Consider the following 19,939-nt stretch of genomic DNA (forward strand, 5'->3'; position numbering starts at 1 on the left):
TTTACACAGCATTTGGTAAACTCTAGAGGTAGCTACTTATATAAATGGATTACACATTTTGAAATAAATCTCAAGGCCATCAGAGACCCATCTGAGTTTATCAAATAGCATTACGACCAACCTACATTTTATTTGCACAATATTCTCCAGTTGTTACTCAATTAAAGCTCCTGTCTAAGGACATCCCCAATAGTTGTTTAAACTTATCAATGGCGTGTAAAATAGGTTTTGTGAGCATCTGCTGTCCTTAAAACAACAACAAAGTTTCTCATTCCTTGTCCTCCAAATTATAGGCTACAGTTCTTCTGAGACCTAAGCGACAGTTTTGTCCAAACTAAAAGTTAATGCCATGTGCCCACTCAGGAACTGTAAATTCATCTTTATGAGAGGCTGTTTTTCTCAGATTTGGTGATAGAGACCCATTATACTAACATAAAGTGCAATCCATAAAGGACTCAAAAATACCCACAGAAATTAATGGGAACTGTGTAAAATAAATGCTGTTCAAAAATCATGTATGGAAAAATATAACCCTATGGACTGCCTTTGCACTTGCTGCCATGCTACTTAATGGTTTCAGACTAACATGGGAACAATTGTAGAGGTAGCCATGCCAACAAGGGAACATGAAAGCCTATATATTCAGAACTCTCTTGTTCTTCCTTTGAATTGTTTTTGAATTGCATCTTTGAATTGTTTTAGGATTTACTGCTTTTTAGTCCTATCTGATGGTCAGCCACCCCATCTTAATTATTGGATAAGAACAATATTGTAAGTGAAGCTTGTGTGGTTGAATTATACAGTATTTTAATCATTGGTTAGATCAGGGATAGGCAACATGGTGCCCTCAATTTCCACCATGGGCTTCAACTTCCATCATCCCTGATCATTGGTTAGGATGTGTGTTGTCGTCTTGAACATCTGGAAGGCACTCACATTGGCTACCCCAGGGCTAGATAACTTTGTGTACGAATTACATGTTCTTCATTTATGTATGATTTGACATTCTCTTTTATGGCAAAAGCTATTATGAAATTCCTGAAAACCATTTCTGTCTTGTAAAGAAAAAAACGCATATGTATAAAGATAGCCAGAGCAAAATATTGAATTCCACAATGCTTCTCTGCTTCTAAGCAATTATAAATTATGTAGTGTGAAAGGCATGTTGACTGTATGACCAGAGGTTTTGGTTGATGTTCCTAGAAACATGTAAAGTTTCTCTTTAGCTAGTCATATATTCTACTAACTCGCAGTATCTGCAAGAGATAAATAAATTATGAAACTGGGAATGTTATTTTAAAAAGGTCAGCCTTCTATTTTTCCCTTTTAGTGATTTAAATTAATTCAACCATTAATCCTTTCTTCTCATACACGTGAATGCCATCTAGGTGAATAATGTGTGAGGAGGACTATTGAAATTGTTGCTTCCCAGATGTTATTTTCCAGTATTGATAGCACAAGTCCACTTGTTTAGATGTTGAAGGATGATGAAGCAGAAAAGGAGACAAATAGAAAGGCTTGGGGTTTACATACTTCAAGGAGAACTTTCTCTCTTACACTCTCTTATTACCTTTAAGTGGTTCTCAAAGGATGTGGTGCACCACACTGGTATGGCAGGAGGGATGGCAAGTCTGGCAGGTGGGAAGATTCAAGGACAATCAAAGAAGCATTTAAACATTTCAGTGCAGTATAGTATAGTATAGTATAATATAAATATAATTTTTATTTGCAGATTATGGATAGATATCTTTTCAAAATGAGAGCAAAAGAATGAAGTGATATTGAGGACAATCCTAGTTGTGACCCAGAATTGCAGTTCTTCTACAGTTTTTCATGTCGTAACATTCACAGGGATTTTCAGCTCTGACAAATATGAAAGATCAGAAAAGGGAGTTTTCTTTGTGTTGATGAGGAGATGAATGTTTGTTTGTCTCAAATTAAACCTAATATACAGTCATACCCTGGGTTGAATATGCATCATGTTGAGCTCGTTTGAGTTGCACTCCGCAGCAACCCGGAGCGCATTACTTCTGGGTTTCGCAGCTCGCGCATGTGCAGACGCTCAAAATGACGTCACGCGCATGCGCAGAAGCGGCGAAAAGCGACACGTGCGTGTGCAGACGTGCCATCACTAGTTATGTTTGCTTCTGGATGCGAACGGGGCTCCGGAACGGATCCCGTTCATATCCAGAGGTACCACTGTAAATGATATTACCCAGCAAAAGCAAGCGCACGCCTCTCAATAGAGTTTGTATACATAAGGTACATATGTAAGAGGCTCATTTATAATTGTATTTGGGGAATTGTTAATGTTCTTACGCAGCTGCATTGTTTTATACTTTCTGGATGTGTGTATCATAAAGTAGCTGTGTTCTGTGTTTATAAATCAAGCACTGCTGGGAATTGTTTCTTTTTGTTTTCCAATGTATTTCTTATCAATAAAAAATTCAGTGTGGCACAAGCAAATTTTTATTCTCAAAGCGTAGTCCAAAGAAAAAAGTTTGAGAAACACTTCTTTATGACATGCAAAGTGGATGTTTTTCCCCCTAGAGATTTCCTTGAATCTGAGACCATGTACTTTGCTTGAAGGTCTTGTGTGTAGGTTAAATTTCAATTAGTCTGGTTGAAAGGTGTTGGGCAATTGCAATAGTAGGTTTTAAATAGCATGTTTTACTTTTCTCATCTTGGTTATGTTGTGTGTGAAAACTGTTGTGCGCCCTGAGCCATAGGCAGAGTGGTATGAGCTAGAAATCCAAAATAATTTTTACTTAACTTTAGCGAAACTAGTATGCTTTGTGCTTGCCCAGCAAGCAGATGGTTTAATCCTGATCTGTTGGGCAAGTGCAAACCATAGTTGGCTGCTTTTGATGAAATGGCACTCTGTGATACTGAATGACTTTCATTCATTCAGCCTTTATATACTTCCCCTCATCCCCTGGATTTCATTGTTGTTCAGGATATAAAGTTAAGGCAAAAAAACAACAACCAAAAACAGTGACAGAACAATAGATGCAATATTTTTGTTGCCCTTTAACAAAACATAATGTGAGGAAAGGTATATACCTAGATCTTGCTTGATTTAGATATTGTGGTGCAGAATGAACAAATATATGGCCAGCAAGCAGTACCTAGCAATTAATACAAGTGATTGCTGAACAGCCCTCCTTAGAACTCATTTCCCCTTGACAGATGCAGAATATTCATCTTTTTAGCACGTCCCTATGCTTATATTTATCTCAGGTATGGAAAAGATAGCTGTTTGAAGCCGATCTGTTTTGTGTGTGAGCATACAGTCTGAATACTGAACTGTAGTGTCTTAGATACTTGCCAATATTTATTAACATTATTTATCTCCTTTATTACATCTGTTTGTTTGGTGCAAGTGCAAAATTGCCATCCCTAATGATGAAGTTCTAACATTTGACTTAAAATGTATCATTTTAAGAAGCATTCCTGCTGGGTGTTTTCCTTCTCTATTATATTACGTTGTGTGAGTATATGAAAAAGTGTGCTAATGACCAGTGAGGCTCTCCCAATTTTATTCAAGAGTTGGAAAATGGCAGGCAACCTTGCACTTCCCTTTAGTGATTGGAGGCAACTGGGGTCTCTGCCTGAAATCAGTGCATGGGAATTCAAGGTGGTTACTGTAACGGTGGACTTTTCAGAATGAGAACAGGATTTGAATGATTTCCAGAGGGGTAGCTGGGCTAGTCTGTTGCAACAAAAGCTCCTGGTACCTTTAACACTAGCACATGTCTTCTGGCATAAGCCAGAGGTTTTCAACCTTTTTGAGTCCACGGCTCACTTGACCAACTATATTCTTTCTGCGGCACTCCTGTGGGGACTCAGGAGCCCAGTTTTATCACCACTTGCCTGCAGAGCTGTCAGCCTCTCACCCTTTTGCAAACACCCTCCCTTGTGGAGTGTTCTCTCACCTCCTCTCTCCTCTCCTTGGGAGTCCTCTTAGCAGCCACTGCCACAGCTCCTGGTCTCTGAACGCCCCACATCAAAGAGGGTGCCTCCTCCTTGGCCAACCCCCGAGGCACCATTCGCCTGGGCTGGGGAGCTTGTGGTCAGGGCTGCTGCAACAAACAGCAGTGCAAGCCTTTGGGAGGCAGAGACATGAGAGGGTATCACGAGGGAGGGAAGGAAAGAGGGACAGAGGGCAGTGTTGCCTGTGGCACCCCTGGCCATCATCCAAGGCACCCAGGGTGCCATGGCACACTGGTTGAAAACCACTGGCATAAGCTTTCGGGTATTTCCTCACCATTGTCTGCCTCTACTTGTTTGGTGAATTATTACTGGTGAACCCCAGAGTGCAATGTTCTGAACACTGGAGAGAGAAGTGAGCGCATGTCCTATGTAACATTATAAAAAATGGTCTGATTGCATTTGTAATGGGGAGCATTTGAAAAGGATTGGGTTGAGCAGGGGAGGGACTATTAAATAATGAGATTCCAGAGATCCTGACACTAGAGTTAGGTCCTGACCTGAAAAATCCAATGGGATCTCTTCTTCCCTATATATAGCTCCATAAAACCTGCTAGTCAGGCCAAGTCATCTCTGTAAACACAGTTGTTAGATGGTTTATTTTGAGCTTTTTAACTCTAAATAACAGTGCATGGAAATGCCTTTTTTATTTTAAGGACAGCCGTTTAGTTTGTGTTGTGTGCGTGTGTTTGAAAGCTCTGGGGTACATTCAGTAACATTAGCTGATTAATCTTTTTAGCACTGTGTTAGCTGGGGCTTTCAGGACTTCATTGTGGTTTAGAAACACAGGCTTCTGATCCCTAGTGTAGTGCCATTACTTGATTTTTCAGTTTTAGGGAGCCATAGTGCATATATGTACAATAGTGCTGCTTTGGATTTTCCAGTGTCCTCTTAAAATTCTCAGTGGGTTTTTTGTATCTATTTGCATTTATATGGGTTTTTGGGAGGCTTTCAATCATAGTTGGCATTACTCATGTGTTGATGATGGACCATCATTTTAACTCATTCTTAGGTTGTTATTTGTTTGAAATATTGTATTATGAGGCTATTACAGGGCACTTTCTGAGAAGTCAAGACTGAACATCTTTGTCTTTTAGGGAAGGATTCTGAAATCTTTTTTTTGTCTTGTTGCAGTAGCATTGTAGAAATGCATTTCTTTAGAAGCGTGAATCGATCATTCGTTTCTGAGTCACACCTCTTTCCATTGCCATTTTTTTTAGTATTTTAAAAAATCAAGGAGTGTTCAAGTAAAATGTGTTGAGATTTAAGAACTAGGTTGCTGTTGTCTGCTCCCAAATTTCATGGTTTGTGACAGATTGTGCAAGAGGGGACACCACTGTGATAGGAAATCCAGACTGCCTTAATTGATTGCTAACAATGAATTAAAGGCATAGAAGCCTTCTCTGAGTTAGGAATTAGCATGCCTGTGAGTAACTTATGTAGACTGTGGTTTCTTACAGCTAGCTCATTTCAGAATCATTCACTCTTATCTTAGTGGTTCTTTTCAGAAACTATTAGTCATAGTTTCCCCTTTGTTGTCTCCTAACTCACTATTTGGAAATGACCCCATAGATCTGTGGGGACTGTGTTCATTAATGACAATCCTTTAGTCATACATTTCTGATCAGAGGGGAAAGGCCAAGGTGCATTGTCCTCCTAGATGGAAGCACTGTGTGGGATGCTTGGTGAAGCTAGATCTTTGCAAAGTAATATAGCATGATTGTAGAATCACAGAATTGGAGAGTTGGAAGAGATTTTGAGGGTACTCTTATCCAACCCCTGCAATGCAGGAATCTCAGCTAAGTCATCCATGGCAGTTTGCCATCGAACTTCTGCTTAAAAGCCTCCAATTGAAGGAGAATCCACCACCTTCCACGTGAGTCCGTTCCACTGCTGAACAGCTCTCACTGTCAGAAAGTTCTTATTGATCTTGAGTTGGAATCTCCCTTCTTGTAACTTGAATCCATTGGTTTAGGTCCTACCCTCTGGAGCAGGAGAAAACAAGCTTGCTCCATTTCCCATGTGAGCCCTCCTTTTCCCATGTGAGCCCTTTAAATATTTGAAGATGGCTATCATCTCTCCTCGTTTTCAGGCTAAACACACCCAACTCCTTCAACCGTTCCTTATAAGGCTTGGTTTCCAGACCCTTGATCATCTTGGTTTCCCAGCTTGTACATTTTCCAGCTTGTCAATATCCTTCTTAAATTGTGGTGCCCAGAACTGGACATAGTACTCCAGGTGTGGTTTAACCAAAGCAGAATAGAGCAGAACTATTAATTCCCTTAATCAGGACACTATACTTCTGTTGTTGAAGCCTAGAATAGCATTAGCATTTTTAGCTGCTGCATCACACTGTTATCTCATGTTAAGCTTGTCGTCCTCCAAGACCCCTACATTCCTTTTACATGTACTACAGACAAACCAAACGTCCCCCATCTTATATTTGTGCAGCTGGTGCTTTCTGACGAAGCATAGAAACCAACATGTGTCCTTCTTGAAGTTTCATAGTGTTATTTTGGGGCCAGTTCTTCAATCTGCTAAGGTCATCTTGGATCCCAATTCTGTCTCCTGCCTATCTCTTGAAAACAGCTTGCTTTTGAAAATGTTGTATAGATTAACTGGAAGGTTTTTCTGTTTGTTATTTGTAAGACATGGTATATTGAAAGCACTTACCTACTGACCCTTTGTGTTTACTGTTCAAATAGGGTTTGCTCTTTGATATCTCTGAAGAATTCAGTATTTTTAAAAAGTGAACAAAGGGGGGGGGGAGAGAGGAAATGTTGCATTTTTTTTGTACCATGTTCATCTCCGTGGGCTATTTTTAAAGTGTGTGGTGTATGGTTCTAATGTCAGTTTCTCCATTACAGTGTGTGTGCTCTTAATGTGTCTTGTCTTGCCCATGTAGGTAAATATACAAATGTAAAATATCTACAAATTGTGTGACTCTCACCCAGTGCATATGTCACAGCCAAAACCTGTTTGCTGTAATTCCTAGTCGTACTTCCTAGTTTTCTGCATTAATATCTTATTTGCATTAATATCTGAATCGGACAAGCAACTGGTTATTAGAAATCATGAAATGAAGGAAAGGGCTCTAGCACAGAGGTAAAGCATCTATCTACATTGCCTACAGAAGCGGCCAGGTTCAGTTTCTGCTTTCTCTAGGCATGGTTGGTTACTACCACTGCCTGGAACTTTTGGAGAGCTGCTTTCCTATCAGGGTTGACCATACTCAGCTAGATGGACCAGTGGTCTGATTCAGTATAAGGCACTTGCCTATGTTTCTAAGTAATCAGATTGGGAGAAAGGAGTATGTGAAGTTGATGCATAGCTCCAATGGACCAAATCATAGGCTGGCCGCAACCAGACCACTAAAAACTTGCAATTTTATTTCTTAATTAAAGTAAGCAAGCTGAGCAGCTGAATGGAGATTTAGAACTCAGAATCTGGATGCAGGTTTAAGTGCTAGGAAACATCACTTGTGCCAGTGGTAATGCTTCAAACTTGGCAGAGTTTTTCCTGTACAGAGTGACGGTGTATTTTTCTGCTGCTTACTGACGTTGCATGCATGCGTGATTATCAGTGAAGATCTAAGATTATAAATAGGTTAAATTGAAATACAAGCCTCTATTTTAAGTGTCTGATGTGTGTTTGGATTTAAAAAGGCATTTTTACCAAGTTACATCAGCAATCTGTTTGCTGTCTTTCAGAGAATGTCTTCAAATATGTGTATGAAAAAGTAGTGTTACTTTAATCCCCCAATTTTTGTTTTCTGTAGTTATAGTTTGATTTTTCTTCCAGTTCTCAAAGGTTTAAAATCATCTTTTCAAATATTAATTATAAGCTGTTACGATTTCAGCTTGGTTTTTTTAAACTTGAAAATGTAGTGAAGTTCTTTAACAAAGGGGATCAACAACAACAGTCTCCACTTACAAGGTTTCCAAGGGCTATGACCTTTTTCCTTTTGCATGCAGAGAAGCACTTCTTAAAATGAGCATGCATATTTATTCCTGCAGTTCCTAAAGCCACTTGGAAATAGATGTGACAAATAGGCACCGGTGGTAATAATTTGTATCCTTATTTATTAAGCTATCGCTTTTGTCAGTTTGCATGCTGTCTAATTGATGGCCACTTTCTGCCTCTGCAAGGGCCTTGATAACGCACAAATGATATTTTTTGTCATCCTGACATGGCAAGGCAAGAAAATTGGTTGGCTATAGATAGCCAGTGTAAGTAGGGGAATGAAAAATTCAGTAACTAGTATTGTATGTGCTGTCCATTTAAAGCACTACTCTCAAGAATCCTGGAAAATGTAGTTTAGCCCCACAGAGCTAAAATTCCCCCCACCAACAAATTACAGTTCCCAGGATTCTTTTGTTGGGAAAATGTGCTTTAAATGTATATTGTGTTTGCAGCCTCTGAGGCAGGAAACACCCATTTCCTGTGTTGCAAGATCCTACAGAAGGGAATGTCCACCAAAAATATTGCGTGACATCATGACTTGATGGGAATTTTGACCTGTTTAGATGCTAGAACCTGTGTGCCTGCAGTTTCACCATCCTATCCCCACCAGTTTCCATCCACAGAAATCAGTACAATAGTTTTTGTAAAGTTTTATGTTTCTCATGGTGTGTTCCTTTGTAATGACTACATAGCAGCATATATTAGTTCAAATAAAAATGAAATTAAAGTCTCAAGTGCATCACATTGGGGCACACAAACTGGCATTTTTGTTTATTACTTTTCAAAAGTTCTCCATACTGAACCCCCAAATTATACATTTTAAACTTTTCTGGATTTAGACAATCCATTTGATTTTAGACATTGCTGTGCACGAACACACCTCTCTTCTTATCAAGCCATAATTCGCCTCTCTGGATCACAGCCACTGCTGATTGATTGAACACAGGGTGGTTCTTATAATGGTGCTTTGTCTATCAGAACAGAAATAGGCTATCACAACATGAGATGCATAGAAGGCGGTATGAAGATGTAAATCAAAAGAAAACCTGAATCACTTTTAGATGGATGGCTTATAAGAAATGGTAAAGAAACTGTTAACAAATCAGAAGTGCTTAATCCTTTAACAGAGGAGGATTAGAAGCAAATATCACCTGAAAATAGAAATTGGTGCCAACTCTTTGGGGAGCAGCTAGAATAGCTCTGTAGATGATAGGAGATGATGGGAGAAACTAGGTTAACCTCAGTGAAAAAGAATTGTCCATGCTTGGCCTGTGAGATTCCTCTGCAGTTGGAGATATGCTGATTGATTGTCAATTTGAGGAGTTAAGTGTTAGCTATCTGTGAAATCATGAGTACATGTTTATGCATGAATCCAGTCAGTGGGTGGCGCAGTGGTCTAAACCACTGAGCGGCTTGGGCTTGCTGATTGGAAGGTCGGCGGCTTGAATCCGCGAGATGGGGTGAGCTCCTGTTGCTTTGTCCCAGTTTTCTGCCAACCTAGCAGTTCAAAAGCACACCAGTGCAAGTAGATAATGAACCGGAAGCTGTACGCCGGCTCCCTCGGCCAATACAGCGAGATGAGCGCCGCAACCTCAGAGTTGGTCATGACTGGACCTAATGGTCAGGGGTCCCTTTACTTTTATAAAAGAAAGATTAATAATATTTGAAAGATGTTTGGTGGGGATGGAATTTCCATGCGGCAGCTAGAAAAAGTTAGAAGAGCCATGACTGAAGCTTCTAATATAAATAAATAAAAATAACTTAAAGGTAAAGGACCTCTGACAGTTAAGTCCAGTTGCAAACGACTCTGGGGTTGCGGCACTCATCTCGCTTTACTGGCCGAAGGAGCCGACATTTGTCTGCAGACAGTTTTTCTGGGTCATGTGGCCAGCATGACTAAGCCACTTTTGGTGCAACGGAACACTGAAACCAGAGCAGCGCATGGAAACGCCATTTACCTTCCTGCCGGAATGGTACCTATTTATCTACTTGCACTTTGGCGTGCTTTTCGAAGTGCTAGGTTGGCAGGAGCTCAGGAGCTCGCCCCGTCGAGGGGATTCAAACCACCAGCCTTCCGATCGGCAAGCCCTAGGCTCAGTGGTTTAGACCACAATGCCACCCACAACAGCACCCACCCACTTAATATCAGTTAATTGCCCAGAAGGTTGATTCTGGTTTTGAAATGAAAGAACCAAGTGGGGGGGGGGATCCTAACCCAATTTGTCATATCGGATACAAGCACAGGATCGATAATCTTTGTTTTTCTGCTGGATATTTCAGTCTCAAAACTCTAACCATTTTTAATAAATAGTATAATATTTTACTTGCATGCTCACCTAACATGAACATTTTTATTTGAAAATTAATGTTTCCCACATTATCTTGATCTAGTAAGGGGAGTTTGAAGGTAGTCTATCAGAGGAATCTCCCCTGAACTCAGGCAACTGAATTTTGATATTTTTGCTGTGCTAGCATACTGGGTTGCATTACCCTGGCTAGTATCAACATCATGAGACTGTCCCAGTTTTAAGGTTTAGATCAGACACCTGAGATGGTACTGTAAATCACTTGGAGATTTTGGTGATTAAGCAGTATATAAATTCTGTTAAGTAAGAATACTGACTTGAGTACTGGGAGGAAGTGGTACATAATGGCATGGGGTCTGTGTAGTTGTTAATGCCCTGGACGAGCATGTGAGTGGCAAGTTGTTTTCCTGGTACAATATGTTTCTTTAGTGATTTCTTATATGACTTCTATTAAAATTATATATACCAGGGTATTTGGTGACTGCATTCTCCAGGAGAGACTGTCCTTGAAGTTGCTAAAATACCTATGTGGCTTCACTACACTTTAAGAAGGATATTGACAAGCTGGAACATGTGCAGAGAAAAATGACCAAGGTGATAAAGGGTCTGGAAACCAAGCATTTATGAGGAACGGTTGAGGGAGCTGGGAAAAGAGGAGACTGCGTGTAGATATGATAGCCATCTTCAATATCTAGAGGGCTGTCTCATGGAAGATGGAGCAAACTTGTTTTCTCCTGCTTCAGAGGGTGGGACCCAAACCAACAGATTCAAATTACAAGAAAGGAGATTGCAGCTAAACACCAGGAAGAATTTTCTGACAGCAAGAACTGTTCAACAGTGGACCAGACCCCCTTGGAATGTGGTGGACTCTTCTTCCTCGGAGGTTTTTAAGCAGAAGTTGGATGGTCCTCTGTCAAGGATCTCTTCATTGAGATTCCTGCTTTGCAGGGGATTGGACTAGCACTAGGTGAACCTTGGGATCCCTCCCAGCTCTACAATTCTATTATTCTATGTTTTTTTGGACTGCTGTTGTTTAGTCGTTTAGTCGTGTCCGACCCTTCGTGACCCCATGGACCTGAGCACGCCAGGCACTCCTATCTTCCACTGCCTCCTGCAGTTTGGTCAAACTCATGCTGGTAGCTTCGAGAACATGGACTAGCATCTCCTTTTGACATAAGACAGGCACCCACTATTTGTAGCTTCCAGAAACAATTAAGATGTTTTTGTTTTGAGAGGCTTTCCCAACTGGCTGGGGAGGAAATTGTTTTTATTTTGTATTATATGAGTGTTTATATTTGTATTTTTTTTTAAAAAAAAAACTACCTTTGGTTAGTTTTTTAATTGTTTTGAAGCCTATTTTTAGGTATTTTATTTCATTATTGCCTTGAAATTTATGTGAAAGGTGATTAATAAATTAACAAAACCACAATAAAACTAGGGATATGGTATTTCTAACCCCCTCCCCCATCCCTTCCTGCTTGTGTTATCTGAAAATATGGCACAATAAATATTGGCAATATTTAATTTCACAACCGTGAAGATGGGGCAAATTGCTTCCTTGTACTGCATACACCTCATGTTGTAACACACTGTTTCTTCAGTCTTGGGTCCCCAAGTGTGGCCTACAACTTGCATAATCCCCAGCCTGCTTAGACAATGGTCAGGGAAGATGGACATTGCAGTCCAACAATATTTGGGGACCCACGGTTGAAGAAGACTTCGGTAATGTGCATGTGTAGCATCCTCTTTGCTTCTACTTGGGGCAGCTAGACTTTGTCGTAGTAGAAACATGACATGCTTGTGTTCACTCTTTCTTAGAAGTAGTTATTTCCCAAATGTGTTGTAGCACACTTGTATACCTTATTGCAGGGAAAAGACAGGATGAGCTATATGCAAATCACAGGACTGCTTAGTTTGTTATGGCCCAAAACTAGATGGCTCAAAGTTTCTGCAGTGCTCTCTTACCTCCTATCCTGGTGGCTTAGCAAGAAAATTTTGCCTTAACAATGCATTGCATTTTAGCAAGCACTTTCACCAAATGTGACTCATGGAAAGGGCGTAAGCAGAAGAAGGCAAAGGTTGTATATTCGGATGAGCATATCCTGTCTTAATTATGCTTGAAGTGGCACCACTGAGAACATTTAGAGTTGATATGAATTAGGCCTTAGTAATGATCATTGCCTTCCACTTCTGAAGTCACTTTGGGGTTTACAGCTGCTGTTCCAACATTTCCTGGAAGGCTGTAAAATGTGATACTAGTGTAATATAGCCCTGCATGGGCTATTAATCTAGTGTATTACATTGGATGTAGCTTTTAGGTAAAGAGTTCTGCAAGCATACTTAGACCTTCACTGCAGTAAAGGTGACTGTGAAAAGACTACTTTAGAAATATGCTGATGCTAGAAAATTAGAGCTAGTTTTTCAAACAGGATTTTGACTAAGGGAGCAGGAAATAATGCAAATAAGTGGTGAAAAGCTATTCACTTTTGTATACCTAGTGTAGTGTTTGAACAGCAGTGTCTACAGGATCTTGGTGCTCCTAAAGTTCTACAAACTAGATTGCATTTGATTACAGCCATACCTTGGGTTAAATATGCTTCAGGTTGAGCGTTTTCAGGTTATGCTCCGTGGTGACCTGGAAGTAACGGAATGCGTTACTTCCGGGTTTCGCCGCTCGCGCATGCACAGATGCTCAAAATGTGCATTGCACAGAAGCGGCGAATCACGATCCACAGACGCGGGTTGCGTTCTACTCTGGATGCAAATGGGGCTCCGGAACGGATCCCATTCGCATCCAGAGGTACCACTTTTACCCCTGCTCTAACAAATGGCCTTAAAAGCCCAAAAACTGATTATGATGTGCCAATTTTCCATTGCAGGGGTGGGACACAAAGAAGAATAAACTTCCTACTAGAAAGGGCAGAGCTGCTTTACTATTTTGTTTATTCCTGTGCTCTGTAGCTCCCATTTCTCAAACAGTTGGATGCTCAAAGAAAACTTATATAGACTCATAGAATGGTAGAATTGGAAGGGATCTTGAAGGTCATCTCGTCCAACTCCCTGCAATCCTGGAATCCTGACCACAGCTGTCCCTGGGTGGGCTCGAACCACCAACCTTCTGGTTAACAGCCAGACACACTTTGTGGGGCCAGTTTCATTTTGGAGGCAATAGGAAGATGATTTTTTTTTACACTAGTGTGATCTATAAATACAAGTGATCTAAAAAATTTACTGTACAGGGTGATAAATGCTTTTTAATGGGAATTTCCCCCTCTATACATTTGAATAGATTATTTTTAATGGTTTGTGTCTTTCGGAGGTGCTTTTCCTTAGGAAAATGAACACCAATTATTCCAAGGTATTGACTAACTGTAGAATTTGTTTACGTATCACTTATAAAGTCTGAAATGTTATTTTTTCCCTTCCTCCCATTTCAGAATATGACAGATACCTAGCATCTAGCAAAACCATGGCAGCAGCTTACCTAGACCCAAACTTGAATCACACGCCAAGCTCAAGCACAAAGACGCACCTCAGTTCTGGGATGGAGCGTTCTCCTGGGGCAATGGAACGAGTCCTAAAGGTTTTCCATTATTTTGAAAGTAACAGTGAGCCAACAACATGGGCCAGTATTATACGTCACGGGGATGCTACAGATGTTTGGGTAAGCTGATTTAACATTTTGTAGTTCTTTAGAGATGGTTTTTTGAAGGTCATTCTCAGAATGTGAAGCGAATAACTTGAGGCTGAGGGACACAGATGTTGAAGTGTTTACTTGAAGGTCTTTATTCAGCACATGCTGTGAGTCATTCCAGGCAAAGCTTTGATTTCTAAAATTTTCTAGAGGAATATGTCTACTCAGACGTAAATCCTGTTGAATTCAATGTGGGTTACTGCCAGGTAAAGGGGTTAGGTTTGAAGCTTTAGCTGACCTATTTAATGCCTTTGCTCACTTTTTTTTTATCCCCATGAACCACATTACAGCTATTCATATTTATTTGCACCTGCAATCTTTTTGTTTTAAGCTACTGACATGATTAAATAATATTTAAAAAGAATATTTTTCTTGGTTTAACAGGCTAACCAAGACTTTATGGTATGCCATGGTATGCTAATATTGGTATGGTATGCCAATTTTTATTTTAGTTGTTTGCAGACAAATACATTATTTTTCACAAAAACTAAAGTATTGCTCTTGGGCTAACTTAAAAGAAAATAGGATAGAACAGAAAAGACTTCAAACACAGGTAGTAGCATTTTACATTTCAAATGACCTTTTGTCTCAGAATTTTAAATATGCCATTGGTTCACTTGAAAGAGAGCACACATTCTGGTTTCATGCTGCAATAGGAAGGGATTTACATAGTTCAGATGTAATGCTTTTTTCATCTTGAAGGAATTCACGTAGAAAATGCTGTGTGTTTGCAATATGAGTTTGAAAGATACATTTTTCAACCTTGCTTTTAAATCTGAGACTTACAGCTCCAAGAGAACCTAAGGAAATGAGGCACTTACTTAATTTTGATTTCTGAAATTATTGTGGCCCATCCTGTGAGCTTGTTTTAGATACTTGAAGCTCTTTTACAGGTAATCAGCTCATAATTATTGCCATAACAGGCAAGGCATCCCAGGGGAGTACTAAAGCTTCTGTTTCTTACACTACTAGATATTTTGCTTGCATCACACAAAGATGATGCCTACTTCTCATTGAGGTGCTCAAACTGTGTCTGGGCTGCACCACTTCAGACTACTAATATGACAGAATGTTCCTACATACCCACTTCAGATTGCTGTACCACTCCCTTTAGCCCCAGTCATCATGGTTGGAAATGTTCAGCAGCATCTGGATAGTCATGTCAGCTATCCTGGCCTGGAGCAAACTGTAGTTTGGCCTAGCAATATGTTTGAAAAGGAGACAGTGGCTTGTTCGCCCCAAACAAACCCTGAGTTGTAAGCCGAGAACAAAACCAAGGTTTATTTGAAGAGAAGCAAACCACAGTCCTGGACATCCAGACATAATGCTAAGCCAAACCATCGCATAACTCCCAGCAGCATGACAGTAGCAGCAGTGGGGGAGGAGCAAAGCGCCTGCAATTTTAGCCCCATGCGTTATGATGCAATATTGCTAATTTTGCTTTAAGCCATAATTGAGTTTAACTGTGCTTTAAGGTGCCATGCAAACCAGGCCACCAAGTAGTGGGCCTATGTTTATAAGGCAATAATGGGTGGCAGGATTGCCCTAAAGCTTAAAAAAAATATGAAAGGGGGTATTTTTTGAATTAAGCAAAATTAGCAACCAAATCCCCCATTTAGACCTGACTTTGGCACTACTTTCGATTGGAAGTGGTAATGATCATGGAATTCAATATAGAGCATCACTAGCAATGCTACTGACTGCGGCATGCCCTTTCTGTGCCCACAAAGAAGGAATGGTACCGAAAAAAATTGGGGCTTAGCATTACCAGAGCATGTAACCCAACATAGGCAAGTCATTGAGGGTAAAATGAAATGAGACAGTTTTGATGATACTTGGTTCGCCTTCATTAGTTATATCAATAAATCTCATAAGGCCACCTGCATGCCAAACAGCAGTGGAAGGCTACCTTCGGAAATGAGAATGATGACAGGAGAACTCTTCTAATGCTCCTGTGTTTTAGTCACCAGATAAATTGTTCTTTTCATTTTGTTCGTTTGTTTTGGTTTTATATATACATTTTGTGGTATTAAGTGGAATTTTCTAAGGTACCTCCACAAACATTCCAAAAAGGTTTTTAAAAAGAATGAGAAAAAGAATGGGGAAGTGGCTTCGGGAATTGATGTAACTTACTGTTGACACATGTTCTTTAGGTGATAGCTACCATATAGCAGTCTCAGTCTCAGACACAGACTCTTAGACTGCTGACGGATATGAATTGTTCTTTCTGCTCTTGCTATTTTGAGCTAACTGCTGGTTAATAGCTATGCAATTGTTTACATGATCACTTGAAATAAAGTAAATGAAACAGGTGCCCTAGGAGGCTTCTTAAACTTTTAGGCTATGATCCTGTGATCATATCAGTTACTTAACGCAGCATGTAATTTTAACCCCCAGTTGGGTTTATCTTAAAAATTATAGCTTGAAAGATTACTTTGTTTCCTTCATTAGTTGCTTGTAAACCTCGCCAGTGTGAGTGGTTTTTGTTTTTATTATTTTTAAATTGACTTGTTCGTTAATAATCCACGCTAGTTTTGCCTACCCTCCCCTTTTTTTAATTAAAAAAATGGTTGTCCATTTGCAATTCTTAAGTTACATCTGCTTTTCTTTCTTTTTTCATTGTTAACAAAACTGTCCTACTTGGCGAGGTTTCTGAAAAGAAGTCTGTATGTTATGTGGACATTTTTTGTGCCAAGTTCAGAAAGCACAGAAAAAATGAATGAATTGCATTCCATGGCTGCTTCTATTCATACATTGATTGGGGGAGGGAGACTTGGAAGTGTTCCCATAGTGGGACTGTCAGGCTCACACTTAGCTATGCATAAATAGATCTTTAGGGTTCAATGCCTGAAATTTGTGCTGACCCACATAGCTCTAGTTATGGACAACTGTGTGTTGCAGTATTAGGAAAACTTGCACTTAAACAACACTATCTAGCAGCAAGCAGGTGAATAACTTCTTCTGTGTTTACCGTTTTGTGCTCAAGGTTTTCAGGCTAGAAGAAATGCTGTGTGGAATTGATAGACCTACAAATATAAGCACTGCAGTTCAGGTTCTTAGTTCAGTGGCACACTAGTCTCGCTGGTTGTCTCCTGAGTGTAGAGCTAGACTGTGATGGGAATTGGATAAACAAAGATTTCACCACCGTCTTAATGTATCCAGTGAAAGGCAAACAGAAGGCATGGTTCTGTTCAGTATGAAAATCTGAAGCAGCTGTTACTGTTCAGTAGTGACCGTTCTTTCACCGTGGTGATTCATGTTGCCTCTCAAGAACTTTTAAAATGTATTATTTATTCACATTTACAGCACTTATATGCTTTATAACATTGTGTTTTCTGGGCTGTTTACCACACATGCATGCATGCACACACACACACACAATTCAAATACAGGATAAAAGCAAAATCAACGTAGATATAACAAGAAAACAATACTGACTGCAACTTAAAGTTAAAACACAGGTATAAAAGCTGGGAGAAACATACTACACTTCTAGCTAATATTTCATTACCCATTAACAATTTTATTAAGGAATAATTCGTAATAAACACAAATGCTTGCTATGCTGTTATTTGATCTTATGTAGAAAATGTGAATTCTTAAAATTTATGCTCAGGAGACTATTTTCTTTACATTTATATCCCATTTTCTTCTGTCCTGAAACCCAAGGCAGCATGCAAGTGGTTCGTAGGCAATCACCCATCCAGGCACTGTCTGAACACAGGCCTGCTTCTATTCAGCAAGGTGGTGTCCTCATGTGCCTTCTGACCATATCATGCTCATTCAAGAAAGCCGTATATGAATTTTAAGAAAAAACAAACAAATCATTGCATTCTTTCTCTTTTTTAGGGCATAATCCAGAAGATAGTAGATAGTCACAAAGTAAAAAATGTAGCCTGTTACGGTTTACGGCTCAGTCACCTGCAGTCAGAGGAAGTTCATTGGCTTCATCCAGACATGGGAGTGTCCAACGTGAGGGAGAGATTTGAACTATCCCACGCGCCGGAGGAATGGAAGTAAGGCAAAAACCTAGAAGCGTTCCTACTCGCTAAATGCATGATACTTTGAAAACTATGTTGTGTACTGCCCCATAGTTTCATAGAGGTGTAAGACAGCAGTTTTGTTTAGGAAACGAGAAAGTAAACGATGCAGTGAAATCATATATTTCGGTGGAAACTCATTCCAGTTGTGGGGGGCAGGAGGGCGGCAAAATAAAAAAGGAAGCAAAATAAAAAATAAAACAGGAAGCAAAATAAAAAATAATACAAACATGAAAAATGTAAACACAGGAAGAGTAGAACAGTGGCTGGCTTAAATGAAGCCTGTCCCAGATGGCTTATCTGCTGCCCTAGCAGTTTGAGGTGGGGAAGGATGGAATTGCTTCTTTGCTGTGCATTGATCCTGCTGACTAGGCAAGGAGGAGAAGACTATAAAAGACAGTTCAGGAGCTGGATGTTGGGGAAAACAGTTACCAAGTATGGAAAAAAAGAGTGGTGAGAGGCCCTAGAGACAGACATGTAGGGTCTACTTCAGGCATAGGCAAACCCTCCAGATGTTATGGAACTATAACTCCCATCATCCCTGACCACTGGTCCTGTTAGCTAGGGATGATGGGAGTTGTAGTCCCAAAACATCTGGAGGGCCGAGTTTGCCTATGCGTGGTCTAATTGGTATAAGGAAGAGAGTTAAGTGCACTCCCTTAGAAGCACCATGGCTCAGCTTGGAAAGGGCAGGGGGAAGAGGATAGTGGGTATGAAGCAGGAAAGACAACTCCCAATATTACCTCTCCCAGTGCTTGAGAGAAAGTGGTGGGAGCACAGTTTGGAGATAGTCTGCTGCAAGTTCCTTAGTGTTAGTTGTGGTGAGCTGTGTTCTGCAGGTCCTTGAAGCATATAAGTAGTTTAAACATATTTTTTAAATTATTTATTTGTGGGGAGGTGCGGGGGGGGGGAGGATGCTGAAAATCCACTGCAAGCACAGTGTTGCTAGACTGGTTCAGAGTAGTGCACTCTATGGCTGCAGAATCCTGGTTTTGCTTGTCCCTGTAAACACTGGCTATAGACTAAGAATGAAAGATCTTTTGACCATCTTTGACACTGTGGCTCCAAGTAGACCAACAGGGCAAGTTGCGAAACATTTATGAATGTTCTGGAACTGCATCCACACATTCTGTGTGGAACGTTTGGCAATTAAGACTTCTGTAACCTCATTTCCTGCTTTCTCTGGGACTTCTTAGCAGGTTGACAGGCATGGGACATTTGTGGAAACTATCATTCCTGTTAGGAGCACTGCTGAGTTACTGTGGGTCCTTGAGCAAGATGGCTCTCTTAATTATTGTGGTGGAGTTGCAGGGAACTCTTTTGTGTGTTCTCCCTACTTGTGTCAGGCAGAGCCTACTCTGCTACAGCTTCGCTAGGTCCTCATTAAGTTACAGCAAATATGGCAGTACTGGTTTTTTCTAGGCTCTGTAACGGACCTAGTTTGGCCTCTGGCCCTTCTGATGATAATCACGTCACTGCTAGTTTGCAAAAGTAGTGACTCTTCTCATCTAATGAGTGACTCACCCATTAAGACTTCCTGCTACAAGCAAGGAGCTGCCATGCACTAGAAAAATGCCTTCTGATTTTTACAGTGTGATTTGGCTCTCTGTGGCTTTGCATTCAGTTTGACAGCCTATAAACATTTTTTTTCCTGGTAATGCTGAGTGCATTTCAACAAATCAAGTGCAACATGGGTATGAACTATCTTGGGACAGACTTGCTTGTCTAAACCCTTCACATTAAATTAAAAGGTTTTTAAAATTTTGAGTGAATAAAATGTAGCATTTATTTTTCCACATTAACATTTCTATTTCAGTGTTCTGTAGTGAACATGTGATTCTTTTTCCACCAAGTAAATTATCATAAAATCATACAAAATTATACCTTTGACATTTTTTTAAAGTATACTTATATTCAGTGTGACTGTAATTTATGCTGGAAAAATT

General features: G+C 40.1%; 1 protein-coding gene across 31 annotated transcripts in view; it reads left to right on the forward strand.

Moving 5' to 3' along the window:
* The window catches only part of PTK2 (protein tyrosine kinase 2), a gene marked incomplete at its 3' end in the record, with an annotated part of 189,825 nt that overhangs the window by 69,658 nt on the left and 100,228 nt on the right, over positions 1–19,939 (forward strand). For 30 of the 31 annotated variants that reach the window (XM_083450459.1, XM_083450474.1, XM_083450445.1 and 27 more), the window contains 2 exons: positions 13,697–13,923; positions 17,803–17,969. In XM_083450459.1, coding sequence (XP_083306585.1) covers positions 13,729–13,923; positions 17,803–17,969 — 362 coding nt within the window. In that variant the 5' untranslated portion in view covers positions 13,697–13,728. Of the gene's footprint in view, positions 1–13,696; positions 13,924–17,802; positions 17,974–19,939 lie in introns of those variants that run through there. The other variant, XM_083450469.1, reaches the window with a different exon arrangement.

The sequence above is a fragment of the Podarcis tiliguerta genome, assembly GCF_965153285.1.
Source record: "Podarcis tiliguerta genome assembly, chromosome: 7".
Taxonomy (NCBI): domain Eukaryota; kingdom Metazoa; phylum Chordata; class Lepidosauria; order Squamata; family Lacertidae; genus Podarcis; species Podarcis tiliguerta.